Source organism: Carcharodon carcharias, chromosome 3 (genome assembly GCF_017639515.1).
Source record: "Carcharodon carcharias isolate sCarCar2 chromosome 3, sCarCar2.pri, whole genome shotgun sequence".
Taxonomy (NCBI): domain Eukaryota; kingdom Metazoa; phylum Chordata; class Chondrichthyes; order Lamniformes; family Lamnidae; genus Carcharodon; species Carcharodon carcharias.
Genome location: NC_054469.1, coordinates 136,819,445 through 136,841,069, shown reverse-complemented (window position 1 = coordinate 136,841,069; position 21,625 = coordinate 136,819,445). Strand labels below are relative to the sequence as shown.

The 21,625-nt window shown below is 42.9% G+C and overlaps 1 protein-coding gene across 4 annotated transcripts in view; it reads left to right on the top strand.

Moving 5' to 3' along the window:
• The window catches only part of igf2bp3 (insulin-like growth factor 2 mRNA binding protein 3), a 158,815-nt gene that overhangs the window by 66,606 nt on the left and 70,584 nt on the right, over nucleotides 1–21,625 (top strand). For all 4 annotated transcript variants that reach the window (XM_041185117.1, XM_041185120.1, XM_041185118.1 and 1 more), the window contains exons 4-5: nucleotides 17,873–17,924; nucleotides 18,014–18,077. In XM_041185117.1, the coding sequence (XP_041041051.1) occupies nucleotides 17,873–17,924; nucleotides 18,014–18,077 (116 nt within the window). The remainder of the gene's footprint in view (nucleotides 1–17,872; nucleotides 17,925–18,013; nucleotides 18,078–21,625) is intronic.

Below are 21,625 nucleotides of genomic sequence, written 5' to 3'. Positions count from 1 at the left end.
TTGGTTTGACTGGGCCTGTATCCACTAGAGTTTAGAAGAATGAAAGGGGATCTGATTGAAATGTATAAAATTCTAACAGCTAGACAGACTAGAGCAGGCAGGACGTTCCTCCTGGTTGGGGAGTCTATAACCAGGGGCCACAGTCTCAGGATACGGGGCAGGCCATTTAGGACTGATGAGGAAAAATTTCGGTCATACTGTGGAAATCTCTACCACAGAAGGCAGTGGAAGCCGGGTCACTGAGTATACTCAAGAAAGAAATTGATTAAATTTTGGATATTAGGGGCATCAAGGGATATGGAGAGAAAGCAGGAATATGGCGTTGAGGTAGAGAATCAGCCATGATCAAATTGAATGGCAGAGCAGGCTTGAAGGGCCAAATGGCCTACTCGTCCTAGTTTGTATGTTTCTACATCATGTAGTTGAATGCCTGGTATCCTGGCAGCAGTCACAATGTCTTTATTCTGTGCTAGTCTGTTGTATTTGAGCTTCTATGTCAAACTAGAGGGTGGTTGCTAGGTGATGAGGGCTGTCCACTGACCACCTGCCTCATGACTGGTGTGCAACCCAACCACATGGACACCCTGCATATAATGAGAACCATGCTGTCTGTCATACAAAACATTATTGAGCATACCATTGGAGTGCTCAAGCAACATTGCTTGCTCTCTCTGCGAATCAACTTGATTCGTATACAAGGACAGCCAAATTCCCATGAATGTCAACCTTTAATGTAATATTTTTAAATGGTTGAGAAACTGAGTTTTAATTCTTTCTACCAAGGTGGATAACGTCTCGTTTCCACATATTACACTCCATATATCACCTTTCCCACTCACTTATCAATATGCCTTGCACACTCTTGGTGTCCTCCTGAAAACTTCAATTAGAGACAGCCACATCACAGGAACAATTTTTAAAAAATCTTTCCCGCCAACTTTGTATTGTCAGCAAACTTGGATACATTACTCCTGGCCCTTTTGTCAAAGTCATTAATAGAGATTGTAACTGGCTGAGGCCCAGCACTGACACCCCACTAGTAACAGCCTGCCAATTGAAAATGACCCATTTATTACGTGAGGGTAATAGTGAAGAACTGCAACAGGACATTGATAGGCTTGCAGAATGGGCACTCAAGTGGCAGATGGAACTTATTGCAGAGAAGACTGACATGGTGTATTTTGGCTTAAGGGATAGGGAAAGGCAAATAGACTTAATGGTACAATTCTGAAAAGTGAGCAGGAACAAAGAAACCTAGGCGTTCATGCATATAGGTTGCAGGGCATATTGTGAGAGTCATTAGAAAAGCATATGGGATCTTGAACTTCATAAAATTGAGTACAAAAATCGGGCACATTATAAAGCTCTGTTAGGCCACAGTTTGGGTATTGCATCCAGTTCTGGTCACCACACTTTAGGGAGGATGTGAAGGTCCTTGAGACAGAGTGCAGTGGAGATTTACCAGAATGGCTCCAGGACTGAGAGATCTTAGCTGCCAAGATTAGGTCGGGGAAGCTGGGGTTCTTCTCTTTGGAACGAAGGGGATTGAAGGGAGATTTGCTAGAAGTGTACAAAATTGACAGATTTAGGTAAGGTAGACAAAAGCTGTTCCCATTAGCTGATCTTAAAACCCCATGAACCTTTCTCTTGTGTAACAATCTCCTTTGGCACCTTAATGGATGCTATGTACCTCCGCAGACTTGAATACCTAACTATCCTTTTGCTTTTAATTCAGTAATATCTCAGCCAGCTATTCATTTGCTGAATCACATCTCCTTCACCTTTTGCCCTTGTCCCCATTTGAGCTATGACTCTTTACCAACCCAGTTGTTCCCTCAGTATATCCCTCATCACCACTCCCTAAGTCTAAGAGACGCAAATTGAATGTCTTTGGTGAACTGGTTCAACCATTCATCACTAGAAGAGGCTAGACTTCAAAAGTATTACACACAAACTGTCCACTATTCAAAGATCATCCAGGAAGGCAAAATAAAACACAGCTTCTCTCCACCACTAACCGTCTTCTTTAAATTCCAACTCTGCCTCCTGCAGCCTCTCCTTCAACAGTGTGCAATGAGCTCATGGACTTGTTTGCTACAAAGTTCAAGGCCATACAATCAGCTACTTCTGCTTCTCTCCTTTCCCCTAGCCTAACAGCTTCTAAGGATCCCCCTTGCTCAATCCTGAATTTACATATTTAGTTTATTGCCTGTTTGCCTTCCTTCCCTCTGAGTCCCTCTTGACGATGAGACCCAGGCCCACTTCTTTCTCCTTAGACCAATCTCCTGACAACTCAGCTTCTGTTTCCAGCTCTTACATTAGCTGACATTGTTAATGGTTTCCTTTCCCTGGGTACTGTCCCTCTCTTCAAATCTGCCATCATTTCCTTCCTGGGGGGGAAAAAAACAACCTTGATCCCTCTGCCTCCCTCTGTCCTTGTAAACTACCATCCTATTTCCAAACCTCCCTTTCCTCTTGTGCCTTTAACATGTAGTTGCCTCACGTATCCTCTTTCTCAGAGCTTCTTGTTTGAATCTTTCAAGTTTCTGCCCCCATCATGGTCTGGCTTTTACCAGAATGTTACATGCCTTTCTGGTTGATGATGACAAAAGTAAATGGTCTTTCCTCATTGTCTTCGATCTGTCTGAGCATTCTTAAAGTTTCACCACTGCTGCCTGCTGGATGGGACTCCACTAGCCTGATTTCATTTGTATCTATTCTGTTGTAACCAAAGTATCATCTGCAATGAATTCTCTTCTCATTCCCATGCCATTACCACTGGTATCTCCCCAACGATTTAGCCTTGATGCCCTCTTCTTCCTTACTACATGCTGCCTTTCAGCAACATCATCCAAAATCATGACATCAATATCCAAAAGTGTACTGACAATACCCAGCTGTACGTCATCTCAATCTGTCTTAACTCTTCCTCTGTGAATTTCACATTGCTTATCTGACATTCAGTATTGGCTGAGCAAAAATTTCCTCCGATTAAATATTAGGAAGACTGAAGTTATTGACTTTGGTCCCCTTCACAAACTCTGTTCCCTTTCATCCCCTTTTCTGCCAACTGTTTGAGACTGAACTAAACTGTTTGAAATCTTGGTGTCATATGTGAGCCTCTTACCACACATCCGCACCATCATTAAGTCTGCCTATTTGCCAACTTTGTAGCATTGCTTGACTTCAACCTTGCCATTGTCTATCTGCTGCTGAAATCCTTATCCATCCCTCTGTTAACATTTTTTTTTCCTTCCAGTGCACGCCTGGCTAATCTCCCACACTCTCCAGAAACTTGAGGTCATCCAAACATTTGCTGTTTGCATCGAGTCGCATTCACCCATTTACCCCATGCACACTAATCTACATTGGCTTTGAGTAAGGCAATGCCCCAGGTTTAAAATTCTCATCCTTATTTTCAAATCCCTCCATGGCCTTCCTCCTCCCTATGTCCTTTGCCATGCTATCCCTTAGTCCTTGCACTTGGTAAATTATGGCCTGTTGAGCATTCCCAATTTTAATCACTCCACCATTGGGAGCTGTGCCTTCAGCTGCTTGAACCCTAGAATCCATTAACCTCTACCGCTCTATCTCTCTTTTCTCCTTTAAGAGTCTTAAACCTACCTCTTTAAGCCAGATGATCGAAAGCTTGGTTAATGTCTTCTGATGTGACTTTGTTCCATAATGCTCCCACAAAGCGCCTTAGGACATTTTATTATGATAAAGGCACTTGTATAAATGCAAATTGTTGAAATGCTTTGTGCATTCAAATAAAGCACCTTAAAGGTTTAGCTTTTTACAGTTTTTTCCCGAAATTGATCTTATTCACTACACTTATATTTTTCATCCCTTCTTGTCGCACTGTTTATCTGCACCCAAAACGCTACACTTCTGTGGCCGTGCATTTTCACTTTTAGATTTATAAGTTATGCTTCATGTAATTCCTGTTCCAACCTCCTATCCCAGATCTACTTGCAGCTCTAGCTAAATGATTTACCAGAGCTCTGGTTCTGGCCCAGTTTAAGTGGAGCCACTTTCAGTGGATCACTCCATCCTTTCCTAGTACTGTGCCATTACCCCCTGTTTCCCACACCATTCTTTGAGCCATGTATTCAGCTGTCTGATCTGTTTGGCTGTCTGCCAGTTTGCGCATGGCTCACATTAGTAACCCAGTGATTGCTATCTTTTGAGGTTTTGCTTTTTAATTTAGACTTTTTAATTATGGTTTTAATTAGAAGTTCAAACTGCCTAAGAATCTCATTCAACCTATGTTGTTGGGAGGTGGTGACATAGTGTTATTGTGGTTAAACGGCATTAGTATTCCGGAGACCCAGGGGAATGCTCAGGGGACCCAGGTTCGAATCCCACCATAGCAAATCGTGAAATTTGAATTCAATAAAAACCTGAAATGATGACCACAAATCTATTGCACTCATAAAAACCCATCTGGTTCACTGATGTCTGTCTTTAAGGATGGCAAATTTCCTTCCCTAACCTGGTCTGGCCTACATGTAACTCTACAGCCACATGTGGTTGACTCTTAAATGCCCTCTGAACAAGGGAAATTAAGGATGGGAAGTAAATGCTGGCCTAGCCAAAGACACCCACAGCCTGTGAATGAATTAAAAAAAAAAGTGGATCCTCCTCCTCCCACTCAATTCCTTTCCTGCTGTGTGGAGATGTCTAACCATGGCACCAGACAGCCAACACTAATCTTTGCAGTTGCAGAAAGTACCATCCCCCACCCATTACCAAATTGGTTTTCCCCTCCAACTTGTCTACTCTCTCTTTCTCTCTTTCCCCTCACCCCCCCCCCCTCCCAAAAGAAACTTGAATGACCTCCTGTACCATAGTGCTTTGTCAGTTTGCTCATCCACTCTGCAGACTTGACTGTCATCTGCACAGGTAGCAAGAACTTTGTACCTGTTGGATATGGGTGAGGGCTGAGAATCCTCTAGCACTGCACCTCATGTACCCATACCTGCCTGACTCTCAGTCACACCCTCCTGTCCTTGACCACTAACTAGACTTGTACCACTACCTAATCTAAGGGATATGACTGCCTCCTGCATTTGAATGACTAGATAACTTTTCCCCCACTTCCTTGATGACTTGTAATATCTATCTCCAGCTCAACAACTCTGTGCTGAAACTCCTTGAGATGCAGGCCCTTACTGCAGATGTGGTTGTCTAGGATTACAGTGCTCTCTACGAACTTCCATATGCTGCAGCCTTATGCCGGGGGGGGGGGGGATTTCTTCTTTGTGTTGTTAGTCTTTGGAATTCTCTTCCACGGAGAGCAGTGGAGGCTGGGTCATTGAATATATTCAAGGCTGAGTTGGACAGATTTTTGATAAGGTAGTTGAGGGTTATGGGGAACAGGCAGGCAAGTGGAGTTAAGGCCACAATCAGATCAGCTGTGAATTTTTTGACTGATGAAGCAGTTTCGATGGGCTGAATGGCCTACTCCTATTTCTTCTGAACTGCTGCAAGCATTGGAGGCAAAAAATTCTTCTTCCCACTTGTATGAAATCCTGAACTCTTGCATTTTGTTTGCGATCCATTCTGTTCTGTGACCACCTTATGCTGACTTATCTTAACAGCAGGGCCACTGGCAGAGTGGCGGTGATAGGAGGACAAATGCTGTCATCCTAAGAGGGGACAGCAGGTTTGTGCTCCATGGTGCCACTGCCATTCCTTGCTGGTGGCACCTCAGCAATCCTAGTATTTTGCTGGAGGACAGGTAGCACACCTGCCGTGACACCATGCAATCCCATCTGAGTACTTGTATCCTCAGACATGATGGCAACAGAGTTTACATGGCAACAACTTGAGATTGGATGACCTCAGTCTGAAGTTCCACTTCAGTCAGATATTGGGTGTTTTCTGCTTGTGCTGCAATAGAGGCTGTGCCATTGGACATCAGACACTGCATCATGGTTGGTTATGGAACGGTTGCCATCATACTGGAAAAGATGGGCTCCACGCTCTGCACAAAGTTCTGTGCTAAATGCTGCCTGAGTCCTCCATGCTCTTTCACATTGATTGCAGGCATTCTGTCAATCCTGCCAAGGCACCAAGCGTTTTTGTGTGTGTCCTTTAGTCTTTTTCTGCATGCCATCTCATCAAACATCTCATCTGAACCTTTGGCAGAACTTGTGTGTGACCTTGCCGGCTGGTGAGCGGGCATCTTTGTAACCTTTTTCCCCCTTCCCTGGCTGCAGGCTACTCATGCCTGGTGACTCACCATGTGCCGATCCCACCTCTATGCTACTCTCAAAAGTATGCTCAGTGGCAGCATCTGAGCTGGTGGCTACAAGTGAGAGATTGAGTGGGTTGGGGGGGGAGTTGCGGTGTGGGTTTTGGGGTGGGGAAGCAAGGATTGTATGTTTATACCATCTACAGATTGGTAAATCAGAAGAGATTGCGGGATAAGGAAGATTAGGTAAGAGCATGCTGTCACCTTCACTGGTTTCAGCCTCGCTGCTGGCTATTGTCTCAGTTGTGGCCATTCCAGTGAAGGCCAGCACCATCTCCATCGGGGTGAGGACTCGAGTCTGTGCCTGTCCTCTTAAGTGCTGTTGCTTCTGGTTGTGCACCGCATTGTCCTATGCAAGAGTTTGAAATGTCAGTGAATGCAGTGCTGTGTGTTTGGGTGATATGTCTGTCATCCTTAAATAGCAGGCAATGTGTGCAGGATGTGGGTGCGAGGCTTGCAGCACATTTGGTGCTGGGCTGCATGCTACTGTCATTTAAATTAGGCAGCATGAGATTGTGTGCTACCTGCAGCACGATGAACAGTGCTGGCTAGTCCTGCAATCCCACTCCTGTTTTCGAGGCGTTATCTAGTTTCTCCCCACAAATTTAAAGTAGTCCTCAAGAACCAGGGGCAACATGATTCACTTGTTTTGTGACCTGGAATACACTGCCTGAAAGGTGGTGGAAGCAAATTCAATTATAACGTTCAAAAGGTAATTGGATAAATACTTGAAGGGGGAGAAAAATACCGACAGGAGTGGGATTGAAGAGTTGGCACAGCTACAGTGGGCTCGATGGTTACTCTTGCACTGCATCATCCTATGAATCTCTGATTCTTTGACAGTGAAAAAATAAATAGGTTGACAGCAAGTGCCTAGACCATTTCAACAGTGTTAAGATGGAAGGACCCCACTGCAAGCACCGATTACTTTCTTCTTCCCCATAATACATTGTCGGCATGTCCTGCTGAAGAGAATGTTGATGCTATAGTTAAGGTTATTATGGTCCGTTCTCAAGCTGAAGTGCTGTTAAGACTTAGTCTCATGGAAAGATGAAGAAATGTTCTTCAAACCCTCATTGAAACTGTATAGGAGGCCAGAGACTGCTAGAGTGGGAGTGGGGGAGGAAATTAAAGTGGTAAATGATGGAGAGTTCATGGTTGCAATTGAGGATCAAACATAATGCCTGGTAAATCGGGCAGTAAATCTGCATTTGGTGTCTCCAGTGAAGAGACTGCATAGTGAGCAGTAAATACAATATACAATCCTCCACTTATTTTCTTTCTTTCACTTTTTTTCCTTCTCTCTCTCCCTTTTTCGCCTTTTCTCTTCATCCCTTCTCTCTGCCCCCCACCCCGACTCAATCTAAAGGGATCCAGGAGTCTCAGTAGACTCAGCATTAAACATGTCTGACCAACAGAGTGCATTACACAATTCAGCAAAAACTGGTAAATGTTGTTGACATTTGATGAAAGCTGAGTGTATAGAGGTGTGAAGTAGCACTTTTTCATCCGAGTTTTCAGATATGTGGGACACCAGTGAATGGTTGAATCCATTTAGTTGCCTATTTCCTTTAATAGCTTCAGATTTGAAAGAAAGAAACTTTGTTTTGATGTTGAAGTGGTTTCTTTATGATGAACAGATTTTTATTTCAGGAATTCAGCAGAAAGTGAATCATTTTTATTGCTATCAATTCCTCTCTTCAGTCTTTTTAAATTTTGACTTCAATTATCTGGTTCAAATTAAGCAGTTTTAATGCACAAATATCATGATGCAAAAACCAGTAAAATATCAGAACATAACTGAAGCTTAACACTTTTATATTGGTAATATGAGGGTGAAGAGGAGGAAAAGGAATTCCTAAAATATAAAAGGGATTCCTTTTGCACAGTATATTGGTATACTGATGAAAGGTGTTTGCCCTTGATATGATTTCACAAAGTAAAGCAAAGGTGTAGAATAAAGATTTTTTTTTAAAAAATGACAATTTGAAGTATCAGGATGCTGTGGATAAAGAGGTTGGAAGAGAAGGACGAATGAACGTAGATCAAGGAAAAGTATTAAGAGGAATCTTTTTTTAAAAAAATTAACAAGAAGTAATCTCACAATAAAAAGGAAGTGGCCTAACTGCGAGGATGATAATTTGTACCCCAAGGCACTTCACAGGAGTATTGTCAAACAAAATTTGACACCAAGTCATGTAAGGAGATATCTGGACAGATGACAGAAAGCTTGGTCAGAGGTGGGCTTTAAGGTGGATAGAGGGGCTTAAGGAAGGAATTAGTCTCAGGTCTAGACACATGGCCATACCATTGCTGTAGTGATTAAAATCTGGATGTGCAAGAGGCCAGAATTAGAGAATGTAAAGATCTTTGGAGGATGGGGAGGGGTGGTTGGAGGAGTTTACATAGATGGAGGGATGAGGGGTGATGGGGGGCTGGGATTTGAAAATATGGATAAGAATTTAAAAATTGAGGTGGATTGGGAACTAATGTAGGTCAGCAAGCACGGGTGAAAGGTGAGCAGGACTTGCTGTGTTAGGATATGGACAACAGTTTTGGATGAGCTTGAATTTATGGGGATGGAACATGGAAGACTAAGTAGGAGAGAACTGAAAGTGAGGTTCAGAGCTAACAAAGGCATGACTGAGGATTTCAGCAGCAAGTGAGCTGAGATAGCGGCAGATTCAGCAATGTTAATGGTGGAAGTAGGCATGGATATTTGGCTGGAGGCTCATCTATGGGTTAAATATAACGACAAGGTTTGGAATGGCCTGGTTCAGCCTCAGTTGCTAAGGAGCAGAATGGAATTGGTGGACCAAAGATACTGCCTTCAGTTTTCCCAATATTTGGAACAACTCAGATTGGGAGAGTGGTGGTGGTGGTTTGGGGGGATGGAGGGATGAGATATGGCTGCCAATGGAGTAGCTTAGGAATAGGGGATGCAAAAGAATTCAGGGTTCGAGGAACAGAGCATTAGAGGAGTGCAGGAGAGGTTCAACTTTGAAGAGATTTTAACATGAGGATGAGTTTTAAGTTTGAGGCATTGGAAACGCAGTCTGACAAAACTGGTCATGGTATGGTAGAGCTGGGTGTTGTCATCACCCAGGTCTATATCTGTCTCACCTGCAACTCTCCATTTCAATCGTTCTCATCAGATTTCTGCCACCCCTACAGCTTCAAGATCAATGTGATGAAAGACCTGAATTACATGTTCTTTAATTTATGATGTATACCCCTTCCCCATTCCCATGACATTTCAATGGTTTGCAACCCAATTGACCATACCATCCTTTTCAATGCCCCCACTTCATTTTCACAGTTTAAAAGAATAGCCCTCATTTGTTTCTACTCTTGCTTGCAATCATTCAGTGCATCTCCACCAAGGACTTCTGTTCCCACTACTGCATTGTTACATTTGGAATTTACAGAGCTATCTGGCCCCTTCCTCACCGACATCATCCACAGACATGTAATCAGCTTCCCACCTGTACGCTGACTACACCCGTCTCTACTTCTCTGTTATTGCTTTTGAGGACCTCCATCATTGCCTCGGCTGTCAGACTGCTTATCCAGCATTCAATTCTGACTTTCTTTCAGATAACTATTAGAGGGACTAAAATCATTGGGCAAGATTTTAACAGAAGAACAGAATTGATGCATGGGAGTTCTGAGTACCGGACATTGAGAAGAAAGTGAAGTCTGGATGGTTTTAATATTTTAAAGCCAGCAGGAATGGCACCAGTGCTGCGGGGGTGGGTAATAAAGCTGCTACCATTGATCAAAGGGAACAGTCCACAGTGTAGGCGAATTGTGTGGGGCAGAGGTTTCAAAAGGTACATATGTAGGATTCCTTCAAGGACTTGGAAGTAATCCTGTTTAACAATTTACAAACAGTATTACTTTCAGCATCTTGCAGTTCTACATCTTGGCAGCTTTCTCTAGCAGGTGCGATGCCATGCACACTTCCCCTCAGTCACCTTAGGGGTGCTATAATGTGATTTCTATGGAGACACTTCAACTTTTAGGTTTTGAGGAACTTGGATGACTTCAAAGCTGATAAAGCTAAAATGCAGCTCATTTGAGGTAGTTACAAACTAGGACTGTAAGTGGACTTAGCCAACTTTAAATCCCAAGTGTGCCTTGTTCCTGTTAATTTTAGTTTAGGGTTCAGTATGAAACAGTGTTGCGAGAACACTAAGCTGAGTTCCTGACACTATCCTCTCGCAAAGACTGACTGCTTCCCCCTCTGTAATGTTGCCTTACACAGACCATCTGCGAGGAAAAAACATCCATGTTATGTCAAACTCCGATTAGACCAATCCATGCCCTCCTGGCCAGCATTCCAGCCTCCACATTCTGTAAACTGGCTCACTCAACTCTGCTACCTGTATCTCATTCAAAGTTAAGTTCTGTTCATCAGTTACCACTATTCTTTCATTCCCCCAACATCTCCAGCTTAAAAATTCCCATCCTTGAGTTTAAATCCCTCCCCTCTTTTAATGGAGGTGGTGGGGGTGGATTCTGCCTCCATTTTGAAACAGTGGGCCAGTGCAGGTGTAGGGCTCTTCCACCATTGATGATTGGTTTGTCAGTGCCTTGATGTAGAGCTAGCTGGATTCCTGAAAAGAAAAGGTTTCCACCCAGTGTACGTCCAGCTGGTCTATGACCACAGGGAATATCTTTTGCAGGCCTGCACTCTGTTCCCGGGCACCTGTCCTAATGTCTTTATCCTTTGAGAGTCCCAGGCATTGCAGCTCTTCAGGCTCCATTGGTGGCAGCTAGTGGATAAGGGCCATCCCCTGAAGAGATGGCTCCTGACACACACCTGTTACCTAGCCATGGGTGCAGAGAGGTGCTGCACCCAAAGTTGTCTACTAACACACAACTGTATTGGCATCTTGTAAATGTGCTTCCATTGCCTTGTCCGGGCGTTGGGTGCCCAGCAGTACTGGCCAGCCAGGATGTCTCATTGTGGTTATTTGCTGTGTGCTGCCACAACATGACAATGCAAAGAATTTTGGAGCTAGGTGAGGAAGAGGACCTGGAACGTCACTGTTCCTCAGGAGGACTGGAATGATGATGAAGTGGACACTGCAGAGAAACCTTGTGTCCAAGCATTGGAGGAAACCTGCCATTGCTGTGAAACTTGGGACAGCCGTTGGTAGGCCACAAGGGCTACACTAATGCCAGCCCTTGTGATAGATGACTTTGCCATTCATTCGCCTTCCACCAGTGGCCGTTTGCCTTTTCAACTTGTGCTCTGTCATGAAGTTCTGCCTCCAGGAGGCTCTTGCTGCCACTAATTGGGCATCGAAAGCACCTTTTTTTTTATTCATTCACAGAATGTGGGTATTACTGGCTAAGCCAGCATTTACTACCCATCCCTAACTGCCCTTGAGAAGGTGGTTGTGAGCCACTACCTTGAACTGCCGCAGTCCATATGGTGCAGATATACCCACAGTGCTGTTAGGAAGAGAGTTCCAGGATTTTAATCCAGTGACAATGAAGGAATGACGATGTAGTTCCAAGTGAGGATGGTGTGTGGCTTGGAGAGGAACTTGCAGCCGGTGGTGTTCCCCTGTATTTGCTGCCCTTGTTCTTCTAGGTGGTAGAGGTAGTGGGTTTGGAAGGTGCTGTTGAAGGAGCCTCGTTGAGTTGCTGGAGTGCATCTTATAGATGGTACATACTGCTGCCACTGTGTGTCGGTGGAGGGAGTGGATGTTGAAGGTGGGGGTGGGGCGCTAATTAAACGGGCTGCTTTGTGCTGGATGGTGTCGAGCTTCTTTAGGAGTGTTGGAGCTGAACTCATCCAGGCAAGTGGCGTGCCTCCAAGCCAATTTGGGCCTTTCTTATTTAAAAATTATATTGCTTCTCTAATGCAACATGGGCTTGGGACCTTTTAATGATCCATGCATCTCACACGCGCACGCGCGTACACGTACACGCACACAAAACTAGGAGCCACAAATGGACTGTAGTATAAGGGTGTTCGGCATGGCAAGGATTAACCACCCAAAGTATGATATAGAGAAAAAGATGACAGGAGACAGATGTATGGAGAGACATGAGTAAGAGGCAACATGGAATTAGTTCTTAGTTTGGGCAATAATTTTTACAGATGTATATAGTTATGCGTTACCAATAAACACTACTGTTAAAACCTCTGAACCTTTTCGTGACATCTACTCAACAAACCCTTACAACATGGTGGCAGCTAAATGATTGAACCCCGAACTGAAGAAGCTGCTGAAAGACCCTGGAACCTGAAAAACTAAAGAAACAGCATCCTCACCTAAATGAAGTGCAGCTGAACCAAAGACATAGCTAGAGATCGCCTAAGAAGAAGCTCCATTGCAGACATGGAGGCTGAATGGCAGATGAAAAATCAACTGTGCAGCTAAAGGCCCCACCAGAGCACATGGAGGTCCATTGTGAATACCCAGTGATTGCAGAGGCAACGGCCCTCAAGACTGAACTAGCCACTAAGTCTTAGAGCTATTAATCAGAGAGAGCAGTCCATTTCATTAATCACAGGGGCCAACCCAGGTTCAGAGCCGGCGACAAACTACATAGTGGCCAAGCTCTGTTTGGGAAATAAAGTTTTAAAATCTCAGCTGAAACCAGGAATCGCCTTTTAATCGCCCTATTTTATTCCTGAAAGATTCTAAAAGGGCCAAGATCTTTGATTAATGAGTGCACTGCAAGAAATTGATCCCTTTTGAGGTCAACTCTGTAATCACTGCCAAAACCCGACAAGCACGGGAAGAAACATTGTAAAAATGGTTACTGCAGTGCCATGTTTAAAAGTGAAACAGCATTTAAAGCTGTACTCTCCTGAGCTGAAAAGCAGCCATGGATAGTAAATCAACTTACCAGATCAATTTAGGCTGATACAAGGGCCAGACCAGGCACAGAATTGGGGGCTTTGGTGAAAAAGATTTTCAAGATGCATGATAGCTTCAGGATTAGATAAGAAGACAGGCTGAACAAGTGAATACACTTCTGTACTCAGTAGGTTTGATAACCGATTACATCATTGTGAGGCAAAGAATAAATGAATCTTCAGATAAGTTTGAAGATGTTCTGAAATCATTCGATACCTACTTCTAAATAAAATTTTGGGGTGCACAAAGTTCAAGTGCGTTCAACAGCCCCTTGGAGAACCCGTTGACTTCTTTCATGAACAAATTATACAGATGGGCTGAAGGCTGAGACTATGGCAAACTTAAGTCAGAGCTCATACTAGACCAAATAGTAATTGGAGTGGCTGATGTCCTTTCGGACATACTACAGGCAAACAAAGATCTGACTCTAGAAAGACAATCCAGAAAGGCAGTCTGAAATTCACCAACAACACCGACCCATTTTATGTGGCGAGCCATGGTGTAGAGCAACTCCAACTGTCTAGCTCCTAAAGCAACAAAAGGACATGGAGACTCCAGGCCAAGGAAGACAATACCCAAAACAACCATATGATTATGATATCAGCACTGTGGGCCAAAAGTTGATGCAGGTGAAGGGAATGTCTAGCAATCTCTGCGCAGTGTTTCAACTGCAACTGGCAGGGGCACTTTGGAAAACAGTGCAAGTCTAAGACATCGATACATGTGGAGGATCCCAGAACAATCCACAAGATTGAGGTGCCACACCAAGAAGAAGTCTGACCATGCTTTGGTGAGGTCAAGGATCCTGATTCTCTCTTTTTTGGATTGCTGACATCGGTAAATGGTCACCTCACCATTTCAAATTAGATGCAGGAACCAGTGTTACAGCCCTTTGGATATGGAGCTGTGATTGAAAGATCACTGGCTACGAAGGAACGCCACTCTATGGCCCTGGGGGAATGTGACTCCCGCTCATAAGCATGATCCAGAAGCACTCTGGTATGGTGACAAGCAAATATTCAAAATTTTGTATGTCATCCAAAACCAATTCTTTTCTCTCAAGCAGGGATGCCTGTGTTGTCCTTAACCTCCTCAAAACAGCAGAAGACATCAGAACAACCTCTGCCATCAACTACGCTGACCTGCAAGTTCCTGGGTATGTCCATCAGTGAGGAGACACTCGACTGGGACTTCGGCTCTGAATTGTCTTCTCTCTCTCTCTTTGCAGAGCTTTTTTTTTCCAACTCCCTTGCAGGTGGCAGAAGCTCCTCTTTGGTCAGACCAGCTAAACCTTCAGGTTAATTACCACCATACTTGTGGAAAACATGCATGAGAATGACCAGCAACAGAACAATGAGACCCAACCTTGGGCTCCATTGGTTGCTGTCACACAACCTGAAAACACAGTGGCACAAAATTCCAATTTCTAGCAGAAGCACACAACAGCAAAGCGGTGCTGGAGCAGAAGAGTAACGACCATCAAGTCACTAGAGCACACCTCAGTGAGGGCGAAGGGCACAGGAAAGATGAAAGCCAAACTATAGGCTGAACTCATGGATGAGGAACATTCAAACAGAATGGAAATACACTCTCAACTCTCAAAGATCAAGGCAGACCCCACGGAAAAAGAAAACACATGTTCATACTATGAAGGAACTGAGTGAACAGTCCCTCTGGATCGAGAGGGACAGACCTGTGGTGTCTGAGCAAAGTGGGTGGATTGTTCATGAGGAAAAGTTCAACTCCAAGGAGCACAAAAAATGAATCAGATGGCAACAACCAAGTGCCAGCAACACACACTGCTGCAATTTCAACTCCAAGCCAACAGAGCTTTCCCAAAGCAACTGAGCCTATTGCTCTTCCAAATGGGACCAGAATGAGATCTGAAAGAATTGTCACGCCTCCAGTCAGTCTGAATTTATGAAGACTTGAGGGGGCAGTGGGGCTGGGTTGGTTGGTTGGTGGGTGGGGTGGGGGGGGGTGCGTGCGGAGGTGACAGGGTAGCACACACAAGATTCTACTGTAAATTTGTTGGATAAAGACTTGGCAGTATGCGAGGAGGTGTGACATAAAGGTGTTCAGCATAGCAAGGGTTAATGTGCTGGAGAACAGTACCACCCATGGTATGATGCACAGACACACACAACAATAGATTAGAGACGAGTTGTGTGGAGGTACTCCTCTAAGAGTCAATGTGGAATTATCTCCTAGCTTAGGCTATACCTAGCACATAACTATTCACATATGTACAATCAATAAACATTACTGTTCAACCTTACAAGCCTCCGAACCTCTTGAGACCTATTCAACAAACACTTACAACAGTCACTGATAAAACCGATAAGGAATTCAAGAGAAACTTCTTTATCCAGGGAGTGTTGAGAATGTGGAACTTAGTGCCACATGGCAAATAGCATAAATTTAAATGTGGGAAAACTACACAAGTTAATGAGAAAGAGAGGAATAGAAGAGTATACAGTATACTGACACGAAATGAGTGCGAGCTTGTGTGGAGCATAATCACCCAGCGTGGAACTGTTGGGCTAAATGACCTGTTTCTGTTCTGTAAAATCTATTTAATACTATGCAACCTTTAGTCAAATATTCTAAACAATATACACAGAAAAGAATCTAGCGGGTTGGGATACAATTTTTAGATGAAGCTGGTTATTTACTTCAGGAGAACCTATGTTTGAGTCCTGCTTTTTTTAATAAAAAAAAAAACTTGAGTAATCATTAAATCTATTTAAATTTCATATAGTTTAAAAGTCAGCAGGAATCCTGAATGGATACTTCATTTAAGATTCTGAAAAAACCTGCTAGTGCTTCTAATTATTGATGTTTACAAAATTACTTCAATTCTTCTGTAAAACCAGATACGAATGTGCACTGCCTGCAATCAATCCCATCTTCTGTTGAAGTAGTACATTGGCCTCCTCCTGCACTGTAATAGCTCTGCGAATCTGAGATATTTGTTATTTAATCAAGTTTTGTAATATCTGGTTCCAGTTGTGTTTTATGTTAGGAAAAGTTAGCATGTGTTTCATACAAGCATCTTGAGGTTAGTCTGTATACAGTGGACTATAATGTCCTTCTGCAGAACACTAACAGGGTTTTCCAATCACTTGATGCTTCAGAACAAAAACAGAATTACCTGGAAAAACTCAGCAGGTCTGGCAGCATCGGCAGAGAAAAAAAAAGTTGATGTTTCGAGTCCTCATGACCCCTCAACAGAACTGAGTGAATATTAGGAGAGGGGTGAAATATAAGCTGGTTTAAGGTTTGGGGGGGGGGTGGTGGAGGAGAGAAGTGGGGGGTGGTGTGGTTGTAGGGACAAGCAAGCAGTGATAGGAGCAGATAATCAAAAGATGTCACAGACAAAAGAACAAAGAGGTGTTGAAAGTGGTGATATTATCCAAACGATCGTGCTAATTAAGAATGGATGGCAGGGCACTCAAGGTACAGCTTTAGTGGGGGTGGGGTGGAAAGACTTGCAGGGCATAAAAGATTTTAAAAATAATGGAAATAGGTGGTGAAAGAAAAATCTATATAAATTATTGGAAAAAACAAAAGGAAGGGGGAAGAAACGGAAATGGGGTGGGAATAGAGGAGGGAGTTCAAGATCTAAAGTTGTTGAATTCAATATTCAGTCCGGAAGGCTGTAAAGTGCCTAGTCGGAAGATGAGGTCCTGTTCCTCCAGTTTGCGTTGGGCTTCACTGGAACAATGCAGCATGCCAAGGACAGACATGTGGGCAAGAGAGCAGGGTGGAGTGTTAAAATGGCAAGCAACAGGGAGGTTTGGGTCTTTCTTGCGGACAAACCGCAGGTGTCCTGCAAAGCGGTCGCCCAGTTTACGTTTGGTGTCTCCGATGTAGAGGAGACCATATTGGGAGCAATGATACTTGATACTTCGGTATTTCTGAAAAGAGAAATGTGTTGCCAAACTTTCTGTTATGCACTCAAGACAAAGGCAAGAATGCCAAGTTTCAAATGATCACAATTAATACCACAGGAGAAAAGGAGTGCTGTTTGGTTGGCAAGTTGACTGGCTGAGGTGTTGCCATGGTGAAAGCAACAGGGAACTATAAGTTCCCCAGGCTCCCCTGTAATTCAAAAATGTCCACTGTTAGATGTGATTCCACGATTGGGCACTTGCTGACAATCCTGAGTGTGCTAATAGTATACTAACAACCATAAGATAATCAGTTGAACTTGTAATATGGTTTATTTACGCTTACTAGAGGTGACATACATATGCAGGGACCCACTTTCTGCAAGCAAAAGGAATATGTTCAAGCCTTGCAGCTTTTTTGCAATGCCTGGGACCTTGGGGAGCCAAAAGCTCCCTGTTGTTTTCTCCATGTCAACACCTCAGCCATTCAGAGTTGACTTGCCAATGAATCAGCACCCCTTTTCTGCTGTGGTATAAATTGTTGTGATCATTTGAAATTTGGTATCCTTGAGTTTTACCTAATGAGTGCAAGACGCAGTTTTGGCAAAATGTCTCACTTTTCAGCAATATTAATGTTTACCCCTGTGGTAAGAAAATTACAAAGATTTCTTTGTTATGTACTGGAATATAGTTCTGATAATCGCAGTGGATATGCTAAATGTAAGAAAGACTAATGCATTCTTGTTTCATGAAGAATACCTGATCTTTGAATTCTGTTGGGAAAGATGTCTGCTCCTGAGTGTATTCATTTCCCATATCTTCTCTTTTTGTTCCAGGTCTTGGATAGTTTGTTAGCTCAATATGGTTCAGTGGAGAACTGTGAACAAGGTATGCAACAAAGTTATTTTTGTATTTGTAAATCACCTATCTCTTAACTTTTCTGTTTTTTAACATCACTTATGTTTTTTGGTCTGCAGTAAACACAGAAACAGAGACTGCAGTAGTGAATGTTACATATTCTACCAAGGAACATGCAAGACAGTGAGTATGGTATAAGTAATTGTGGAAAAGTTAATTAGTGCCAGGAATTTTATCAATTTTCTGGCATAGAACTTCAGGATTCACTCCACAGATGACTTTCTTCTACAGATCCAAGTGAATTTTTATTTCCTGTGTCTTTATTCTTCTACAACATAGTTGTAACTGTTAGCGCTTCATTACATAAAATATAAAGCACAAACAGGCAAAATATTGCTAATATTGCTGGAAATCTGAACTAAAATCAGAAAATTATGGAAGTACTCAAGTCAGCTGACAGCTGCGGAGAGGGAAGGTTATTTTAGGTTAATGACCTTTTATCTGGAAGTTAGAGATGTAACAATTTTTAACTAAGTATGAAGGGGAGGGGGAAGAGAAAAGAGGAGGCCTGTGATGAGGTGGAGAGCAGGAGTGATTAACCAATAAAAGGCAAGGCAAAAGAGGGTGGTAATGGAACAAGTAAAGAAACAAAAGATATGTTTACAAGAGCTGTAAATTACAACAGCAGAGCAATTACCAGCACTTACTATCCAAAAAAATAGGAGCAATTGTTATAGTCTGGTAATGCTCTAATATTGAGTCCTAAAGGCTGTAAAGTGCTCTAATCTGAAGAGGTATTGTACCTTGAGTTTGCATTGAACCTTTTTGGAACGGTGTAGTGTCTGAGGACAGGGAGGTCAAGGTGGGATGGAGAAGTAAAACGGCATGTGACTGAAAACTTGGGTCACAGTTAAAGACAGAATGGAGGCCTTAAGCAAAGCAATCACCCTATGTGTTTGCTCTTCACAACGTAGAGGAGAAAGCATTTTGAACAGCAAATATAGTATACTAAGTTGAAAGAAAAAGTAAATCACTTTTTTCACATGGAAGATTGGATGAAAGAAGGTTAAAACAATACATGCTGCACCTCGTACTTGTGTGGGAAGGTGCTGTGAGAAATGGAGTGGGTGGTGGAAGAGTGGACCGCCATGTCCTGAAGGAAATGGTTCTCTATCCACTCCATTACCAATATTCCAATGTGTTTAATTCCAATATGTATGGGAGGTGTGGTGGGGGGTGGGGGATGGTGGTGGCGGGATTGGGGGGAGGCAGCATGGGATGGTTCTGGGAGGTAGGGGAATGGGTGAAGGCAGAAGTATGGGAATATGGTTGAGGGCCTCATCATACACACTAGAGGGAAATCCTCAGTTAAAGAAAAAGGGAGACATATTGGAAGGTGGCATCGTCTGAACAGGTGCAACTGAAACTGAGGAAGTGAGTGACTGGAATAGAGCCTTACAAAAAGTCGGGTTGGAGGAATTATAATCAATATGTGGGTGTTGGGATTATAATAAATATCAGTTGACAGCCTGGCCCCAGAAATGGAGATGGAAGTCAAGGATGGTAAATCGGCCAAACTGTTCCATGTCTATGTTTATGCTCCATGCAACTTCTTTATACCCCTCATCGTTTAACCTGACAACATAACCATAAGATATAGGAGCAGAAATTAGGCCATTCAGCCCATCAAGTCTGCTCCGCCATTCAATCATGGTTGATAAGTTTCTCAACCCCATTCTCCCACCTTCTCCCCTAACCTTTGATCCCCTTACCAATCAAGAACCTATCTATCTCTGTCTTAAATACACTCAATGACCTGGCCTCCACAGCCTTCTGTGGCAATGAATTCCATAGATCCACCACTCTCTGGCTAAAGAAGTTTCTCCTCATCTCTGTTCTAAAAGGTTTTCCCTTTACTCTGAGGCTGTGCCCTCAGGTCCTAATCTCTCCTACTAATGGAAACATCTTCCCCACGTCCACTCTATCCAGGCCTTTCAATATTCTGTCATCTCCCAGTCAATTCTGGCCAGCTCCTCCCTCATGGCTCTGTAGTTGCCTTTATTCAACTTTAATACCATTACATCTGATTCCAGCTTTTTCCTCTCAAATTGCAGGCTAAATTCTATCACATTATGGTCACTTCCTCCTAAGGGTTCCCTCACCTTAAGCTCCCTTATCAAATCTGCCTCATTACACATCACTAAATCTAGAATTGCCTGTTCCCTAGTGGGCTCCACCACAAGCTGCTCCAAAAGGCCATCTCGTAGACATTCCACAAATTCCTTTTCTTGGGATCCACTCCAACCTGATTTTCTCAGTCTACCTGCATACCTTCTATTCCTTTCTCTCTAGAATTCTCTTGTACATTTATGCTATAATTCGTCTCAGTTACATCATTGAGAGTCCTGCGTTTTAACAATTCTTTGTGTAAAGTTTCTTCTGAATTCCTTATTGGATTTATTAGTGACTATCTTTCTTATTGCCCCTAATTTTGGTTTCCTACAAGTGGAAGTATTTTCTGTGGATCTCAAATGCTTTCATAATCTTAAAGACCTCCTGTCAGGCTACCGCTCAGTCTTTTGTTTTTGCCCCAGCCTGTTCAATTTTTCCTGCTAGGTGTAAGTTCTCAATTCTGATATATCTTTGTAAATAATTTTCCACCTTTTTAGTGCCTCTACATTTTATGTAATATGGAAACTAGGTTGTGCACAGTAATAAGTGTGGTTTAACCAAGGTTCTATAAAGTTTAGCATAACGTCTGTACTTTTCAATTCTCCAGAAATGAAATCCCAGTGCTTTGTTTCTCTTTTTATGGCCTTATTAACCTGTGCTGCTACTTTATAGTAATTTGTGTATCTATACTCCGGATTTGCTTTGTTGATTGTATATCAATTGGGTGTTTAATTATATTCAGGTAGGTAGGCATTTATTGGGGAGGTGTGTGTGATCATGCTATCCATTCTGCTACTTGTCCTTTGACTCCACATGCTTGGTACTTTTTTAAAGTCACTTTCCACGTTTCCCTCCCTCATTTTAATACAACCTCCCTTCCATGCATCCAAAATCGCTTCTGCCAGTAGTTTCATTCCTTCTTGTTCCAACTGGTATCATTGTGCCATTTGCATAGTAAGTTGGACAATAAACAATACAATACTTTTATACAGCAGTGTTATAACTTGTAACATGGATTAGATCTGCTGCTAATGGTCAGCTGTTAAAAGTCTGCCCTTTTTTAAAGTTGCCATGTCTGTCCAACATGTCTAAAATGCTAAGTTAATGTTTATTTCTTCAGGTGATGTGGGTTTGCAGATTGGTGTTTGCGCATTTCTGGCTCTAGTCTGGAAGAAAACAGTTTTTCAATTTGTTTTTGGGATGTGAATGTTGTTGGCATTTATTGCCCACCCCCAATTTCCTGTGACAAGATGGTGGTGAACTGGGCTGCCGCCTTGAACTGCTATAGTCCACGTGGTGTAGGTACATTCTTAGTAATGTTAGGGAGGCGGTACTAAGATTTTGACCCAATGGTCAGTGTCTAGAATCATGGTCTTTCTATCCCCCTAGTGCATGTGTACAGTTTGGCAATCATGTATACTGGCAGATTACCCTTTCCAAAACTTCCCAATGTGTTTGTCTCTATTGTTCTAATTGGAAGCCTATCCACACAGTGACCAGGATGTGAAGATGTTCCTGGTCTTAAATTTGTAAGTAATTCCATGTAAAAACATTTCTCT